Raw genomic sequence first — 19602 nt, 5'->3', positions numbered from 1 at the left:
GATGGACCATTTGAGTCTTTATCTGCCACAAACGCAAAGCTATTACTGAAAAGGCTCTATTTGTTAATTTTACTAATTTTGTTTGAGCTGGCACAGGGATTAATAACCAAGGGCTAGATTCACTAAGCAAACCGATCAGTTTGCGACCCCTTTGTGACCCGATTTCCCTCCGACCCGATTCACTAACCTCTGTTCCGATCATCCTCTGATCTGTGCATGCAAATGAGGGGGAACGGCATTCAAACGTAGGCAGGATGCGATTCACTAACAAGAAAAAAAAGGGGACACCGACTGGTCTGACCAATCCAAAATAAGCAACTGCTGAGGACCAGTCGCTCAGGTCCTTTCCGACTGCCCTGCCTTCTATAGCCCTGCTTTCTGCCCTGCTTCTCTGCTCTCAGCCTCAATCTGTTGCCAGCCCCAATCTCCTGCTCTCAGCCCCGAATCTCTCCTGCCCTTTCCCGGAGTGCAAGCCTGTGATTTTAACCTGCGGGCTTACAGTGGGTTAAAACCACAGGTTTGCCACAAGTAAAAAAAAAAAAGTTTCCTGCTCTGCTGGGCACAGAGGACCAGTGCATACGCAGACCATCTACAGATGGTCTGCGCATGCGTCAGGATCGCTATAGAGCGATCCGGACGCTCAGTTGGGGGCGTGATTCTGATCGCCCTCATTTGCAGGAGGGAGATTCATGAATCAGCCCCCCGAACACGGATCGGATCCCTAACGGATCCGATCCATGCCCTTAATGAATCTGGCCCAAAGGCTTCTTGTGAAGACCTGAGGGGGTAGGATGGAACAGAGGACATTGGTCTTATCTCTGACACCAATCCTCAGTTGGGAAATAGGGGTAATATGATCTCTGCAGCCATCACTGGCTAGAAGTTTTGCAGCTGTGTTTTGAACACCTTGACGTCTAGTCGAGCTCTTTTCTGACAACTCGACATTACAGCGGCTGGAAGGGGAGACTGCCAAAGCAAAAGCCAGTGTCATCAGGCCATCCTGAGGAAACAGATGTTGTAACTGCCTGAGTGACTGCAATTATTCAAAATCTTTTTGACTGCTAAGGGAATCGGGCTTGTCATGGACAAGGATCCATCTAGGCAGATCCCTATATCATGTACCTTAACAGCAATTGGGAAGGGGGTTCCAGCCATACAAAAACGGACCCCTCCATTCTGTCATACTGAAGCACAGAAAAACGAAGGCAGATAAAGAACATAGGGGGCCTTGGGTGCCTAACCCCAGCATTCTATAACACTGCATCTAAATGTTGAGAATGCTGCTGACCCACCCAAGCCCTGTCCATGGCCACTCCCCCTTACGGGCCACATGCAAGACATTTTAGGCATGCGGCGTTTTTGTTTGTTTATTCATTTATATCCCGCCCTTACCCAGGTCGGGTTACAAACTTATATACAGAACTGTAACATTACATCAAACATTACATACACCATCAACGATAGAACAGCATTTACAGAAATGTGCGCGTGAACCCAAATTAGTGTCGCTCAACACCAATAAATAGTTTGTTAATGCCCCGGTTGACTAAATAGTTTACACGCTCATCTGGGCCCGGAGCCCAGCTTTGGGCGATCTATACGGAATCGGGGAGAAAATGTTTTTACGCGATATAGCTTGCTCTGCGTGCTACACCGCTTGGCTACGTGATACTTCTGAAATATTGCACAGTTCGGAGATGACAGTTTTCTTTTATCCAGATCTCTGAGGGGCCCCAATGTTATGTCAAATGTACGAACGCGCAATAACTATTTGGTCTTATTCAAATAAGTCATGAGAAAACCACCACTTTGAAATCAGCCTGTAACATTTCCTGCTAAACACGAGGTTCTGTGATGTTTTTTGTCCAATACTCCTATACTGATTGCATTTATGGTCTTGCATTTGCACACTGTACTCCTTTGCAAAAAAAAAAAAAGTCATATAATTTTTTACACTTGATATTTTCCCTCTTTGTACTTTGTGCTGACCATTTCATACTGTTAATTTTTCCCCAACTAGATGCATAATTTGATTTTCTCTCTCTCTCTCTCTTGCAGGGCTTTACTGTTCCCCATTTGTTCCTTAGCCACAATTCTTTTTTTATTTTTTCACATTGACTTTGGATTTTAATAACATGATCACAGCATTTCTTCAGGGGATATCATCCAACACAGTTGTAGAGGAGAAGTGATCTCTGATCATTTTAAAGAAGTCGTTCAAATTCTTTCACGGCTTGTACGTCGAGGCTGTGCTCGCTCCACGGTAAACGTTCTTTTCCATCCTGAAGACTGTCACTGCTGTTTGCACCTCAGCCGTATATTACAAAATACTTTCTTGTCGATGGAAGATAGGCTTTTTTCCTCCTTCTAAGCCTTCCCCATGTCCACTGGAGAATGTCGACCTACCTGACATAGAACGGGCAGAGAAAAAGCTGTCCCTTCTTGTTTCTGTGGCTTCACTAGATGACTTTCGAACTAGCCTCTTGAAATTTTGGCAAAATTCCTTGGAAGCAAAATAATAGATGAATGGATCCAGGCAGCTGCTTAGGCAACTGAGGGCGAGAGTGAGCTTGTATATATGATAGTAGCTCTTGTCATAAAAGAGACGGCTAACTGTGTGCACAAGAAGGACAAAATTATTGGGAGCAAAGCAAGTGACAAAGACAATGAGAACTATAGCGGCCAGGTACATTGACCTTCTCTTCTGCCCGTTGCCGTACCTGCTGGAAGTCTGGATCAGTTTCCGAATAATGCCAATGTAGCATGCTACCGTGATGATGAATGGAATAAAGAAGAGAACAACAAACAAGGTGAGAAGAAAAATCGCCCATGATGCAATGTTCGGAAGCATGCTCCACTTGAGGACGTCAAAGCAGGTTATAATCCCTAGAGCTTTCACCTCAAAGGTTAAGTCTGTGCTCTCCAGTGGGTAAAGGGCAAGCAACAAGACGGCCCACATACACATACAGGCTGCAATTGCGTATCTGTTTTTCCTCCACTTGGTTGATGTCATAGGATGGACTACCCCTATGTAGCGCTCTACACTGATAAAAGTCATTGTGAGTATGGAAGAGTACATATTAGCATAGAACAACACTGTGAGCAGATTGCAAAGAAAACTCCCAAAGATCCAGTGGTTGTTGTTGGTGTGGTAGGCGATTTGAAACGGGAGAAACGAACCGACTGCGATGTCGGTGAAACTGAGGTTAATCATGAAGATGACAGAGGGTGTTTTGGGTTTGGTACGAAAGCACAGCACGTAAAATGACACTAAATTGCAGGGGATGTTGATGACTACAAACAGTGAATACACTATCGGCAGAGTGGTGGAAATGGCTTTGTTCTGAAGCATCTCCAGCGTTTCATTATCAAGCTGAGATATATTGGAAGACATCATATTGCAGGAGGCTGGCTGCGACAGTAACCACAGGTGGCTTTAAATCTAGGAAGTAAAAATAAAAAGGGAATATTAATAAGGTTGTGACAAAAAAATACCCAATATATGCCTGAATCTTTAGCGCTAAGAAGTAGGGATGGACAGTCAAAACATTTTTGTTTCATGCTGTTTCCCGTGTCATTTAAGGAAATGTTCTATTTGTTTGGGGAGTTCCTCCCTGCCCCTGTCATCATGGGGGGGACATTTTCTTGCCCCCTTCCCACATCCCTCCTCCACCCATCTGTTAAAAGCAAACAACCCCTATCTTCCCGACGACCTGCTCCCTCCACTTCCTATTTGGCTCTCAGGCCTACCTAAATCCCTGGTGGTCCAGTCAGGGTTACAGGTTTTAGGCTGGCTAGTGCATCAAGGGGGATGAGAAAAACAAACAAACCCCCCAAGCTGGGCGATGTTAAATGAGAGATGTATTGGAGTGATTAATTTAGTTTATTTAAAAACTTGATATACCGCTAGGCTAACATGGATTTAGGCAGTTTATATTAAAATATATAGTTAAGTAAGAAAAAGAACGCCATAAACTTAAGATAGGACTTCATACGTTCTTAAAAAGAAGGAAGAGGAGAGGGTCTTTGAAAAAACAACTCACTGATGCAAATCTCTCAGCATGCTAGTAAATCTTCCAACCATTGTCAGCATGCGAACTGAATGATAGATTACAAAAATAAGGATATCTTTGGAAGGAAGGAAAAAAGGTGCTGTACTCTGCACCCCCACACCGGCTGAAAAAAAAAAAAGCCTTGGTAATAGGGATCTCCATTCATTTGAAACAGCACGTCTTTTCATGTTGTTTTTTGAAATCCCCAACCTTCCAAAAGAGAAAGCGCTTTTCGCAAAGAGGATGCACTCTTTTCCGACAATGTGAAAACGCTATCAGAAAGGAATGCATACTGTTTCCAAAAGATAGTGCCCTCTTCGAAAACAGTGTCTTCAATCCGTGCAAAATACTGCAGTGAAAATGATATCCCGTGCAAAAAGATATGATCATATAGGGTGACCATATGGCTCCGGAATAAGGAGGACTGATTGAGACATCTGGGTTTTACTTCCATTGCTTTCAGTGGAAGTAAAACCCAGATGTCTTTTTTTAAAAAAAATTCTTTATTGATTTTCTAAACTTCAAAAGTGCAACACACAAATATATATCATATAATAAGTTAATAAAAGCACATTCAACTTAAAAATATGCATAATGAACCATTATCTCCCCCCCACCCAATGATTATTCAATAAAATACAGAAACATAGACTATCCCAATAACCTTACCCTATTCAGATTAAAAATATCCTCCCACCCTCCTCCCACCCCAGGTGGACATACTCAAAAGTCAAATTAGGACAGAAATAGCCCCCACCCCCAACCTTTCCTGGATGTGCACAAAAATAAACCAAAACAGACTCCTAATCAAAGACCTACTATAGTGAGGTAATATATGATGTCTTAATCTGTCCTGTCCCCCTTTTTCCAAATTTCAAAATGAAGAGGAAAAGAAAGCACATGACAAAGAAAACCAAACAGCACAGTGGGCCTCCAGATAATGTTGATCAACGTTTTATTGAGAAAAGACTTGACACGTGTTTGCCTGCATCAGGACTCTGTTAGGTCTCTACAATCAATGCTGATGTGTCACGTTTTTTGGCGCGGCTTTCCCCATCAGCTTTGGTTCGGGAGAACTTGGTTTTTTTTATTTTTTAATTTATCATTTTAAACATACAGTAGTCCCCCGAAATTCACGGCGGTTCCGTTCCAGGATCCCCTGTGAATTTTGAAAAACCGCAAATGCGGTTTTTCGCCTGTCAAAAGGCAGGGGAGGCAGGAGAGGGCAGCTGGAGTGCTGGCGGGTGAAGAAATCACTCACAGTCTGCTCCAATTGCCTCTTCCTGTAGTAAAGTAGAGCTACACCAATCAGGAGCTGCTTTGACATGCAGATCCTGATTGGTGTAGCCCAGGGATAGCCAATTCTGGTCCTCGAGAGCCGGCGCCAGGTCAGGTTTTCAGGATATCCACAATGAATATGTATGAGATGGATTTGCATACACTGCCTCCTTGAGATGCAAATCTATCTCATGCATATTTATTGGCTTCGGCTCTTGAGGACCGGAATTGCCTACCCCTGGTGTAGCCCGACTTTACTACAGAAAGAGGCAGTCGGAGCAGACCGCGAATGAGCGAGTCCGCGATTCACGAACCGCAAATGAGCGGGGGAACACTGTATATTAACAAGATTCACTCTTGATACAGAAACACGGAAGAAACAAATAAAGGGAAATTTTTCCACATTTTCAACAATATGAAAAAATTAGAAAATATATATATGGGAATCCTCCTTAGACCACAAAACAGGGGTCATGTAATTATTGTCTCAAAAGGAGAAGACAAAAGGAAATATTTAAAGGAAAGGCTAATGATAGAGAACAATTAAGCGAATATCTGATCATTCTTTAGTTGACTCTCCTTTCCTCGTGATCTTTTTCATATCTATGAAGGCTTTCAACTGTTGGGGTATTTTAACCCAAGGTACTTCGCCACACATTTGCATGGGTATACCAACAGAAAAGAAGCTCCCAGGGATCTAGTCTCCTCCCTCATAACTAGAAACAACTTCCTTTTATCTTGCATGGTTTTCGTAACATCTGGTTATATCCAGATCTTTTGTCCGTAGAATAATGATTGCAATTTACGAAAAAATTGTTTCATGACCAAGTTCAAATCATTTTCAAACGCAAACAACACCAACAGTGTAGATCTTTCTGAGATTTCTGTAAAAGACTCTTCCAATATAGCTGACAAATCTTGAATTACATCTCGATTTTCTTGAAGCTGAACTTTTTTTTTGAGGAAAGTGGTAGGTAGAAAACTTTATTTAAAGGGGGAATATTCACTGCTGAGAAATTCAAAATTTCTACCAGGTATTTTTAAAATACGTAAATCTACTGGAATCATCGCAGTCATTTTTGGAAAATTCAAGATTCTTAAATTTAACCTTCAGTTAAAGTTTTCAATTCATTCAATTTTTTGGTGTATAACATTATTATCCTTCATGAGGGCTGGAGTTGATTCCTTCAAGTTTTTAATATCTTTATCTACTTGTGTGAAATGTTTCAAATTTTCTTGCTTATTAGAATTTTCAACTTATTCACAAGAAGTGTAGTATCTTGGGTTGATTTAGTAACTGAATCATTTAGCTTTTGAATCACCTTCCAGATGGCGTCGAGGATCACCTCCGTGTTTTCCATCGGCCGGGTATTCACTGGAGCTCTTCTGATGAATATTTGGCTCTTTGGGTGAGACTCCGCCATCAAAGCTCTCGAGCTCTATGTCTTCCGTAGGCCCGAGAGTACCGTCTCATCCCGTTCCTCAGCCAGGCATGGTGGTGGAAGAATCATCAGTGGAGACAGCGATGTGTCAAGTGCCAAAGCGGTGGAGGCTCCTTCCTCCAAACCGCTAACAGGAGCACCAACCAGCATTTTGCTGAAAAGTTTAACTGCATACCGGTCCAGGGATTGCTGAACTGGGGATGAAGTTTGTGAAGGCGTCAGCAGCGGATTCGCCTTCACATTTCCCTTGCGTTTTGGATGAGGCATGGAGTTAAGTAAGAGGAAAATCGGTTCAGCAGATCTCAACCTCGGAGCGTCTGCAACCTCAATCCGCCATCTTGCCACACCGCGCTGTACATCTGGTTTGGGAGAACTTGTGATTGCATTTTGAGCTGCCATTTGAAAGGTGTTTTTTTTTTGTGACACATCAGCATTGATTGTACAGACCTAATAGACCCCTGACGCAGGCGAACACGCCCAAACACGGGCCATGTCAGGTCTTTTCTCAATAAAACACTGATTAGAAAGAACACTGGAAAATTAAAGAAAGAAATAAAGACTATCCTTTTCTACTACTTCAACTGAAACTATGAAGTTGACCGAGAAAGGAAACTAGAACTTTCAGGGATGAACGTAAATAAATTATATTTAGTTGAAATGGCCAAACTTCTTAAGAGATATGTGTAAAAAAAAAAAGTGTGTAGTGTATTTAGCTCCAATTGTAAACCTAGTATTACGTACATAGGACAACTGATTTGGTATAAACGTGCATATAAGTAGGACGATGGATTATTGGCATAACTATGCCGGTATTAATAACTCTGTAACACCACCACAGAGCTCTGTGTCTCTCAGTATAGAGCCCATGCATTGTAATACCTCACAACTCCTTATGGTAACATCTCTACAAAAACTCATGTATTATAACACCTTTACAGAAGCTCATGTAGTGTAGCGTCTTTGCGGAGGCTCATGTAAACCGCTCTGAATTGACTCCCCAGTCATTAGTAGCAGTATAGACGCTCTCAATAATCATCCTTATCTGGAGGCCCACTGTGCTGTTTGTTCTCTTTTTTTCTGGAGCCATATAGTAACCCTATGATCATGTATGTCCTCTTTTAATGGTTACCAATAACATCTAGTATTCAATTTAAACTACTTGTTTTGGAACACAGAACGCTTCCTTCTTTCATTTTATACCACATCAATGGCACCCAAATCATTGCATGATGGCTGTTTACAAATTCATGTGCCTTGGACACTAAATTTGGAATATACTTGGTATTCGGCCTCTTTTTGTGCCACTCCCCTTCTTTGGAATACTTTGCCATTGACACTCCATGAGAACCTTCGCTTCTAAAATTTAAATCGGCATTTAAACCCCACCTCTTAGATCAAGCTCTTCAACAGTTGTTGAAGTCATGGGCTTTGAAGTGGATGACCGCATCTATTTTATATTATTTTTATCTCTCTTATTTTAAATGACGAGGTACTTTTCGTTTTAATGTCCGTTTAATGTATATTGTAAACTGCTCCGGTGTGTGAATATAAGAACATAAGCAGTGCCTCTGCTGGGTCAGACCAGAGGTCCATTGTGCCCAGCAGTCTGCTCACGCGGCGGCCCATCAGGTCCAGGACCTGTATAGTCATTCTCTATCTATACCCTTCAATCCCCTTTTCCTTCAGAAAATCATCTAATCTCTTCTTGAACCCCAATAGCGTACTCTGCCCTATCACACCCTCTGGAAGCGCGTTCCAGGTGTCCACTACCCGTTGGGTGAAGAAGAACTTCCTAGCATTGGTTCTGAATCTGTCCCCTCTTAATTTTTCTGAATGTCGTTCTTGAGGTTTTTGAAAGTTTGAAGAATCTGTCCCTCTCCGCTTTCTCCATGCCCTTCACAATCTTGTAAGTCTCTATCATGTCCCCTCTAAGTCTCCGCAAAAGGCGGTATATCAAATGAAATAAACCATAAACTACTCGTTCCGAAGAGTAAGCGCTTTGTTAAGAAAGAGTGCACACTATATTTCTGATATAAAATACAAAAAAATTAAACCTTTAAATGATACAGGAAATGATACAAAATAAAAATTGGGGGGGGGGGGGGCTGCACACCCCAAATTGGGAATGGGAAGCACATAGGGCTTCTTTTACAAAGCTGTCATGCTAAATTGCCGCGCGCGCTAGATGCTAACGCCAGCATTGAGCTGGCGTTAGTTCTAGCCGCCTAGCGCGGGCTTAAATTCTGTATGTGCTAAAAATGCTATCGCAGCTTTGTAAAAGGAGCCCATAGTTTTGATGACACGCCCTAAGCAGTGGTTTCAAAGTCCCTCCTTGAGGGCCGCAATCCAGTCGGGTTTTCAGGATTTCCCCAATGAGTATGCATGAGATCTATGTGCATGCACTGCTTTCAATGCATATTCATTGGGGAAATCTTGAAAACCCGACTGGATTGCGGCTCTCAAGGAGGGATTTTGAGATTCCTGCCCTAAAGGGAGGTTCCATGGGAACAGTCTGAAGCTAATAAAACTCAGGGTTGGGTTTAGGGAGGAGGGTTTCTTTTCACCTTTACCAATTCTGCAGAATGGTCAACAGCAGTACCTGAGCTCTGAGGAGTAGATCCTATGGTCCATAGAAGTCAGGGCTGGAGGCAGAGGGTCCTATCAGGAGAATCTTTAGAGTCAGATTTGTCTTATAATGAGTCCTGAATCCATGGTTCAAAGAGCTACAAGGAAGAGAAGATTGTCGTTGGAAAGCAGGAAGCTGGCAAAGTGTAAACTAACTAATTAACCAGGGCAAAGGGCCTGCAAGCCTACTGGAGCCCAGAGGGTAGCTTCCACTAGCTATAGCTGAGTGGATGTCAGAACAAAAAGGAATACACATTGAGGGACACAAGAATTCAATAGGCTCTGACCTGATTTCCTTTTCTGAAGTTCTAGACTGGATGGTATTTAAAGATCACTTGTTGCATTTGAATCTGAGACACAAGAACTCATCAGGAAAATACTTTTAACAGGCCTGTAGTGTTACCATATGGCTCCAGAAAAAAGAGGACGGATTGAGACATCTGGGTTTTACGTCCATTGCTTTCAACAAAAATAAAGAAGATAGATTGAGACATCAGGGTTTTACTTCCATTTAAAGCAGGGGTAGGGAACTCCGGTCCTCGAGAGCCGTATTCCAGTCGGGTTTTCAGGATTTCCCCAATGAATATGCATGAGATCTATTTGCATGCACTGCTTTCAATGCATATTCATTGGGGAAATCCTGAAAACCCGACTGAAATACGGCTCTCGAGGACCGGAGTTCCCTATCCCTGATTTAAAGCAATGGATGTAAAACCCGGATGTCTCAATCCTTCCTCCTTTTTCTGGAGCTATATGGTAACCCTAAGCCTGACTGTACAGTTGTTTCTTGTTTGGAGTGCCTGTGATTGCACCTGGCCCAGCATGGTAAGTGTGATGTCTGTCCCTGCCCGCTTTAAAACCCTGTGGCTAGACACTGAGGTACCCAAGGCTTACACAACGAAAACAAGTTATTAGCTCTCTAACAATTTGGTGGTTGTACTGTGCACTGCTATACGAAGGACCTAGGTTTAGTTCGCTGATCATCCTCTGCTCCCTAGGCCAGGGCTACCCAAGTCTGGTCCTCGAGATCTACTAGCAGGCCAGGTTTTCAGCATATCCACAATGAATATGCATGAGAGAGAGAGCTTTGCATACCAAGAAGGCAGTGCAGGCAAATCTCTCTCATGTATATTCATTGTGGATATCCTGAAAACCTGGTCTGTCAGTAGTTCTCGACGACTGGCCTTGGACAGCCCTGCCCTAGGCCATATAGAGCTTAGAAGGCTGCAGAGCAGGAGTGTCAAAGTACCCTCCTCGAGGGCCACAATCCAGTCAGGTTTACAGGATTTCCCCAATGAATATGCATGAGATCTATTAGCATACAATGAAAGCAGTGCATGTAAATAGATCTCATGCATATTCATTGGGGAAATCCTGAAAACCCAACTGGATTGCGGCCCTTGAGGAGGGACTTTGACACTCCTGCTGCAGAGTCAACGTTCATGACCTTTGCGGGAGGAAGTACCAGTCATTATGCAGCAGTGACATCTAGTGGCTGAATTTAGGGCTATGATGGCAGGCTTCCAAAAGAGGTCATGGTGCACTGACCCTTCTCTCTTCTTAAAAAAAAACAAACCTTCACTACAAAGGCTAGATTAAAATAATTCAGGAGAGCTATAAAATCACAGAAGAATCCCCGGTGGTTATGGATAAAGATTCAGAGCACCAGATGACAGCCATGGCTCTAAATGAGCTGTAAGCCAGAAGGAACAAGAAGAAAATAGTGCCTCTCCCCCTCCCCCCCATTAAAAACATTCATTAAGCATTTAAAATTTGGTTTGAGTGTGTTGGCGGGGGAGGGGTTGTGCACATTTTGCTTTTATACAATTAGTATATAATAGGCACACTATTCACATTTTTTAGGTGCCCCATTACTTTATCCCCCTCAGAAGAGTAAACTATCACACAGAAATGTAAAATACATCAGGATATTGCATAGGAACCGTGCACTCTGCTTTACTAAATAAAATAACATATGAGGTTCAAACCTGAAAGCAGTAAAATGGATCTTCACACAGCATGACTGGCAGAGCCGAATCTGTAGCCAGTGAACAAAGTTTAATCACGAGACCTGAAAAGATACAAATGAAGCAGGAGAAAAAAAAAAAACATAAACAGCAATTCTTATCTCAATTCAATCACATGTCAGCTCGACCAAGAGACTATCAAGAGAATATCTATCCATATTTTATAAACCAACATAGTAGATGACGGCAGATAAAGACCCAAATGGTCCATCCAGTCTGCCCAACCTGATTCAATTTAAATTTTTTTTAAAATTTTTTCTTCTTAGCTATTTCTGGGCAAGAATCCAAAGCTCTACCCGGTACTGTGCTTGGGTCCCAACTTCCGAAATCTCTGTTAAAACCTGTTCCAGCCCATCTACACCCTCCCAGCCATTGAAGCCCTCTCCAGCCCATCCCCCACCAAACAGCCATATACAGACACAGACCGTGCAAGTCTGCCCCACTTTTATACTAACATTAGGAAATTCTTTTTCACGGAGGGGGTAGTGGATGTCGGGAATGTCCTGCCCAGTGAAGTGGTGGAAAGGAATATGGTGATGGAATTCAAAAAGGCATGGGATAAATATAGAGGATCTCTAATTAGAATATGAATGGTATAAATTAAAGAACTAAGGCCGATACTGGGCAGACTTGCATGGTCTGTGTCCCATATACGTTACGCCTATCACCGCCTAACTTACGATGCAGTTTTGAGAAGCAGAACCCATGTGCCTTTATAAACTAGGCTACAATAGGCAGCGGCATTGTAGGGGGGTGGGGGGCGGTTCTCCCCCGGCACCCTATTGATGGGGGTGTCAGCACCCGTGCTCCTTTCCAACCCCCTCCTTCCCCGTCCCCTCCCCACTACCGCACGTGCGCTGCTTCCCTTCCCCGTACCTTTTTCATGTTCGCGGCGCTCCCGGCAACCCTAACCCGCGGCTCGCGCTAGTGTCATCTCTTCTTCTGATGTCACTTCCTGGGCCCGCACCTAGGAAGTGACATCGGAGGAAGAGCCGACGGGGTTGCCGTTTGCGCCGCGAACATGAAAAAGGTACGGGGGAAGGGAAGCAGCGCACGTGCGGTAGTGGGGAGGGGACGGGGGAAGGGAAGGGGACCTCACGTGGCAGGAGGGTCGGGGAAGAAGCGAATGGGGGTGGGGCGCCACTACCCCAGGCGCGTCTCAACCTCATTACGCCACTGCCAATAGGCACCTTCCTGACCTGTTCGCCTAGTCTCCCTGTTATAACATTATCCTCTTCAAATCCACAGCTACAGTCATCCCCCCTCAGTATGACTCTCACCAGTCTCAATAACAATAACCCCTCTTCGTGTGTGTGTCCAACCCCTCCCCATAACTAAGGGGTCCTTTTATCAAGCTGCGGTAGGGGTTTAACACGCGTAATACCGCCTGCCGTGCTAGCCGCTAACGCCTGCATTGAGCAGGTGTTAGTTTTTTAGCCAGCCACGAGGGTTAGCGCGTGATGAAATGTCCGACGTGCTAACCCCGCTAGCGTGGCTTGATAAAAGGACCCCTAAGTAGTCTATGGCTAGATTGCCCTTGGTACAAAACTGTCCACCTTGAAGCGGCTAATTGTGTGTGTGGTTTCCACATTACACATACTTTTAGATCAGTGGTCTCAAACTTAAACCCTTTGCAGGGCCACATTTTGGATTTCTAGGTACTGGGAGGGCCTCAGAAAAAATCGTTAATGTCTTATTAAAGAAATGACAATTTGGCATGAGGTAAAACTCTTCATAATTTATAAATCTTTCCTTTTGGCTAAGTCTTAATAATAATATTCTCATTTATAGCTAAAGAGACAGATGATCAAGAAACTGTTTTATTTTACTTTTGTGATTATGATAAACATACCGAGGGGCTCAAAATAGTACCTGGCGGGTCGCATGTGGCCCCCGGGCTGCGAGTTTGAGACCACTGTTTTAGATGGAGAAAAAAAAGTCATTCTTGGGAGTTTGGTTAGGTTAGGGTGGGGATCAGCTTGGAGGGGGGGGCCAATTCTGCAGAGGCCACCAATACTTAGGTACCCAAAGTGTACTTTGAACTGTATACCCGTGACATCAATTTAGTACATTACTACACTAATAGAAGACCTATATTCATGGTCTCGCCAGCGCTTCCTCAAATTGAACAAACAGAAGGCCAAGGTGCTCCTCCTCTACTTGGACTACTGTAACTCCCTCTACTGCCGCCTCGCAGAGAAAGACCTCAAGAGACTGCAGGTACTCCACAACACAGCAGCAAGGCTCATCCTTCGCAAAACCAAATATGAGAGGGCAAGTCCACTACTTAAGGAATTGCACTGGCTACCAGTCAAAAGCAGGGTTCAGTTCAAAATTACGTGTATGGTCCATAAAGCCATATATGGAGAAAACTGAGCTGGACTCACTTCGACTATCCCGGTCTTACAGTCCCTCAATGACTCGAGGACAATTCGACGCTGGAAGCTACCACTCTCCTCCCCATGCCAGGTCCGGAGAAAAGCTCTCTTCGAGACCACCTTTGAATTCCAAGGACTCAAAGTCGGGAATGAACTCCCAAGCAGCTTACGACAACTTACCACATACTTCCAATTCAGGAAAGCACATCTATTCTCCTCACTGCACTGACCTGTTATAAGGTATTCATGTGTATGTGGACTATACCTCTGTATCATTTCTAATATTATGTAAGCTACAATGGTTCCTAGTTGACATTTGCGGGATACAAGAATCAGTATGGTATGGTATCTTATCCTCACGACTCCTCTGTTGTGTCTTACAATCAGGTACTCGAGTATTTCTCCCTATCTGTCCCAGTCAGCTCACAATCTAAGTAACATACCTGGAGTACTGGAGTGTTAAGTAACTTGCCCAAGGTCACAAGGAGCAGTACTGGTCTTGAACCTGCAACCTCAGGGTGCTGAGGCCGCAGCCTTAGCCACTAGGCCACCCCGTTTTTGATGGTCTGAGAGGGGATGTCCACTTCCGATGGTGCAGTAATGCACGAATGATCATGCCAGAGCATGCTAAAAGCATAAATCCCTCTTCCTTGATTCCTTAACCCCTTATCTTTCTCCGTTGGGATCCAGCCCAGTAATGCTGTACAGCTGCTCCTCTTACATAGTAACATAACATTGAAAAAGATGACAGAAAAAGACCTGTATGGTCCATCCAGTCAGCCTAACAAGATAAACTCCATTGCCCCAGGTACATTAGATAGATTGTGAGCCTGCCGGGAGAGACAGGGAAAAATGCTGGAATAAATTCATGTAAACTATTCTGAGCTCCCCAGGGAGAATGATATAGAAAATTTTTTTTTTTTTTTTCCAAATTTTTATTCATTTTCAAAATTACATAAAGTGTAAGTACATATTCAATCAGATAATCAATGCAAATTTCACTTACATTCTATCTTTGGTTAATTACATACATGGTATAGAAAATTGAATAAATAAATAAGGTATGATACGATACTACATATGCATACGTGATCTTGATTTTTCCTTGCCATTTTCAGGGCACAGCCCGTCGAAGTCTGCCTAGCAATGGCCTTGTTCTCTAATTACTGAAGCTCTCTTCAAAGCTCCATGCCACTAGATCCAGATCTGGTCAGCCATGATCAGGGCACAGACTGCAGAAGTCTGCCCAGTGCTGGCTTGATTTCTCACTTACTAGAGTTGACGTCTATGTACTGCTAAGTCTGCTTGATTCCATTCTCTTTTCCTACATGATTCTTTTGTGTTTATCCCAAGCATTTTTGAATTCTGTTACTATTTTCATCTCCACCACCTTCCATGGAGAGCATTCCATCTATCTACCACCCTCTCCATGAAAAAGTACTTCTTAACGTTATTCCTGAGCCCCCTGCAACCTCAATTCACGTCCTCTAGTTCTACACTTCCCCAGGTCTGGAAAAGCTCTAGTAACTATGTTGTCTTTCCTGCAGCCTATGCAGTTTATGTATAACAATTTTTATTGAAAGAATCAAATAATCAGTACAATAGGATAATACAAAAATACATTCAATACAATAAGAATTACAATAATATTTCATACAAATTTAAATCATTCTTTCAAATTTAATTTCCATATGAATTAATTCAATCTTATCTACACCCCCCCTTAATTCCATCCCCTACCCACTATCTTCCCCTAAATGAAATCCCTCACCCTGGATGAAAGTTGACAAAAATAACTGGAATGTAATTATTAAACCTAATTTTCATAATAAATCATTGATAACCAAACTTTGTATTTTTGGTGAAAGATTCTGAATATAAGGATCCCAAACGTCCATAAAATTATTATTTTTGGGTTCTTTATGGGGTAATTCGATAATGGGTTGTCCTAGGGGAATAATTTTTGGTAAAGCATCAGCTTGTGGGGTTTTTGGCCAACTAAAATATCTTTTATTTCAGAAAGCCTGTATGATTGGGCATAAATGTATCATGCAATTTTGGTTGCAGAAAGAATCTCCAAGTTTTTGGCATTGGAGGAATCAATTACATCGCTTATTTTTATTTGAGAGTTGGGAGGTTCGAGGTTCGCCTATGCAGTTTAAACCATGGAGAACTCTCTACAGTATGTATGGATCCCCAAGTAGTCCAAACAGCTGAAGAGTGAACAGTTTGGGCCTTGGAGGGAAAGAAAATGGGAGGAGCCAGCAACTGAAAGGCACTATACTTTTCCTTTGGTACTGCCCCCTCCTCCTCCTCCTCCTATTTATTTATGATTTCTATAGCGCTGAAAGGCGTACACAGTGCTGTACATTTACCATGTAATAGACAGTCTTTGCTCTGAAAAGCTTAGAATTCTAATATGGACAGACAGACAGGACAGACAGGGGTTGGAGAGTTTCTTGCAGAGAGAATGAAAGGCTGGACATGGGCATTCCCCTCTTCCCCTCCCCTGGATTTTGCAGTCTAAGAGGTCACCCAACTTATTCACCCTTTCAGATGGCTCTGTTCCTTTGCCACCCCACATACTTTGTAGGCAATTTTTAAAGAGAAACTACCAGTTGAAGGACAACCATCCAAGTTGTTTCCCTTTAAAACCAAGTCTGTGGTTACAAAAGTACCCCACAGTGCAGAAATTTTCTACCCAGTCCTCGGGGTACACCTAACCAATCAGGTTTTCAGGATATCCACAATGATATATGGACCAGACAGAGTTGCATGCCCTCCATCCGCTGTATACAAATCTCTCATTCATATTCACCAGAGATATCCTGAAAACCTGACTGTCTGGGTATGCCCCGAGGACTGAGTTGAAAACCACTGCCACACAATACTTTGCAACGATGCAGACTATTGAAAGTTGCCTAAAGAAATGTTTTTTGACATTGTAGTCTTGAAAAAAAAAATCTTGCATAAGTGCAGTAGCATATGCTCTACGATGTATCTGATTTTGACACACTTCCTGTGGACTGATGGCACTTGATCTTCACCCTCATGCCTTGCATTGCACCTGGAGTATGCAAGGGGATCTGCTGACACATATCCGCTCATGTGCTATTTCCTATTTAATGAACTGAAACCTTAGTGGAAGGAATAGTCTAGTGGTTAGAGCTACAGCCTCAGTACCCTGAGGTTGTGGGTTCAAGCCGTGTACTGCTCCTTGCGGCAGCGGCCAAAAAAGCAAATAAGATCCTAGGAATTATTAAAAAAAAGGGATGATTAACAAGACTAAGAATGTTATAATGCCCCTGTATCGTTCCATGGTGCGACTTCACCTGGAGTATTGTGTTCAATTCTGGTCTCCCTATCTCAGGAAAGATATAGTGGCACTAGAAAAGGTTCAAAGAAGAGTGAACAAGATGGTAAACGGAATGGAACTCCTCTCATACGAAGTTACAGGGAAATACTTTTAAAACCAATTGAAGGAAATTTTTTTTCACTCAGAGAATAGTTAAGCTCTGGAACGCGTTGCCAGAGGATATGGTAAGAGCGGATAGCGTAGCTGGTTTTAAGAAAAGTTTGGACAAGTTCCTGGAGGAAAAGTCCACAGTAGGTTATTTAGAAAGACATGGGGGAAGCCACTGCTTGCCCTGGATCGGTAGCATGGAATATTGCTACACTTTCGGTTTTGGCCAGGTACTAATGACCTGGATTGGCCACCGTGAGAACAGGCTACTGGGCTTGATGGACCATTGGTCTGACCCAGTAAGGCTATTCTTATGTTCTTGTCACTTATAGAAGGGGGGAGTGGGCTGTCCAGGCAGTTAATTGAAAAGAAGAACTATGAACTTGAAGAGTTTTCTGTATCATTATTACTGCTTAAGGGTGATGTAAATGATGTGGTATTTGTTTAATGTTTATTTGATTATGAATGTTTTATTGCAAGCCATCTAGGTTTTAGGCAGATAATAAATATTTTACATAAAATAAATAAATAAAATCCTCCATTGCCCAAGGTACATTAGATAGTTTGTGAGCCTGCCAGGGAAAATATGGAGAAATGCTGGAATAACTTCATGTAAACCATTATGAGCACCTCTGGGAGAATGGTATAGAAAATTGAATAAATAGATAGTGTGAAACGTTTCAGCCTCCAGAGCTGGTATTGTGATGTCATAATGCCTCATTCCACCAATGCCTAAAAGCCAGCCTCATCAGTGATGTCACAATGGCTTAACTGTACTATACTTGGCTCACTTTTACTACATTTTGATTTCTCTAGTGGCACAGTGGTTAAAGCTACAGCCTCAGCACCCTAAGGTTTTGCATTCAAAACAACGCTGCTCCTTGTGACCCTGGGCAAGTCACTTAATCCCCCCATTGCCCCAGGTACATTAGATCGATTGTGAGCCTACCAGGGCAGATAGGGAAAAATGCTTGAATGTAAACCACTTTGATAACCTCTATTGATAGGCAGTATTTAAATACATAAATCATTTGGTTTTACCGGACAACATGAGCAGAAAATAAAGTGTACTGAAATGTTTGTAGTGGAAGTTTCCAAGTCTGCCAAATACATTTCCAGAAATCCCATAGTGCACAATTTAAATTAAAAAAAAATAAAGAATTATGACCATTTATGCTAATATTTTTATATACATACTCAGATTTAGGAAGAGACCACCACAGATCAAAAAAATCTTATGTGCTTGCAAGTTTCCAAGTTTATTTACATTACATTAGAGATTTCTATTCCGCCATTACCTTGCGGTTCAAGGCGGATTACAAAAGATTTATGGTTGGTCTGTTACAAAAGGAGATCAGTGGTCATGCAGAGTCAGATTGATATAATTTCCCATAGGCCTTTGCTTACATTAGTTATGCCAACTGAAAATGCTGAATGCTAGCAATAGCTATGCTGACAGTCATGACTAGGGAAGGTAAAGAATAGAGCAAGTAGTTTCGGAGAGTCAGGAAGAAGATAGGAGGAAGGAGGAATTCGTGATGTTAAGACTTATTCAGGGATTTCTTGAAGAGTATGGTTTTTATTTCTTTTCTGAATAACTTGTAGTCTATGGTTGTTATCAGTAGATTGGAGATTTGATTATCTAGTTTTGCTGCTTGAGTGGCCAGGAGGCCGTCGTAAAGTTTTTCCGTTTAACTTCTTTGATTGGCAGGTGTGTGAATAGGGTGTGAGATTTTCTATGTCTGGTTGAGGTATTATGGATGAGTCGGTTGTTCAGGTAGGTTGGGCTGTCTCTGTTTATAGTTTTAAATAGTATGCAGTAGAATTTAAATAGTATTCTTTCCTGGAATGGGAGCCAATGTGAGTTGATGAATGCTTCAGTAATGTGGTCGTGTTTCCTTAAAGAGTAGACGAGTCTTAGGGCTGTATTTTGAATTGTTTGTAGTTGTTTGGTCATTGTTGCAGGGCAGGGGAGATAGAGGATGTTGCAGTAATCTAGCATACCTAGGATAAGGGATTGTACTATGAGCTGGAATTGTGTTCTTTCGAAGAATTTACGGACTTGTCTTAGGTTTCTCATAACAGTAAAGGATTTGGACAGTCTTTTGATACCATATTCTTCATCCAGGACACTCAGATCAACACAACAATATCTACTAACTACTCCGTCTTTAAAAATAATAGGGACCAGGAGATCCACTATCTTTTCGGTCATAGCACCCCAGCTCTGGAACAATTTACCACTATTTTTACGTAATGAACCTTCTTTAGAAAAATTCAAGCGCTCCCTTAAAAGCTTTTTGTACAAGGACGCTTTCAAAGCATAGAAAACATTAT

At 42.5% G+C, this 19602-nt stretch overlaps 1 protein-coding gene across 2 annotated transcripts in view; it reads right to left on the bottom strand.

Annotated features, from left to right (window-relative positions):
* Positions 1-1353: 1353 nt before the first annotated feature.
* Positions 1354-19602, bottom strand: part of LOC117362699 (P2Y purinoceptor 8-like) — a 63039-nt gene continuing 44790 nt past the window's right edge. Inside the window, exons 2-4 of one of the 2 annotated variants that reach the window (XM_033949518.1) lie at positions 11386-11468; positions 9372-9495; positions 1354-3442 (exon numbers count right to left, since the gene is read on the bottom strand). In XM_033949518.1, the coding sequence (XP_033805409.1) occupies positions 2321-3397 (1077 nt within the window). In that variant the 5' untranslated portion in view covers positions 3398-3442; positions 9372-9495; positions 11386-11468 and the 3' untranslated portion in view covers positions 1354-2320. Of the gene's footprint in view, positions 3443-9371; positions 9496-9684; positions 9852-11385; positions 11469-19602 lie in introns of those variants that run through there. The other variant, XM_033949517.1, reaches the window with a different exon arrangement.

Source organism: Geotrypetes seraphini, chromosome 6 (assembly GCF_902459505.1).
Source record: "Geotrypetes seraphini chromosome 6, aGeoSer1.1, whole genome shotgun sequence".
NCBI lineage: Eukaryota > Metazoa > Chordata > Amphibia > Gymnophiona > Dermophiidae > Geotrypetes > Geotrypetes seraphini.
This window is presented reverse-complemented; position numbering and strand designations above follow the sequence as displayed.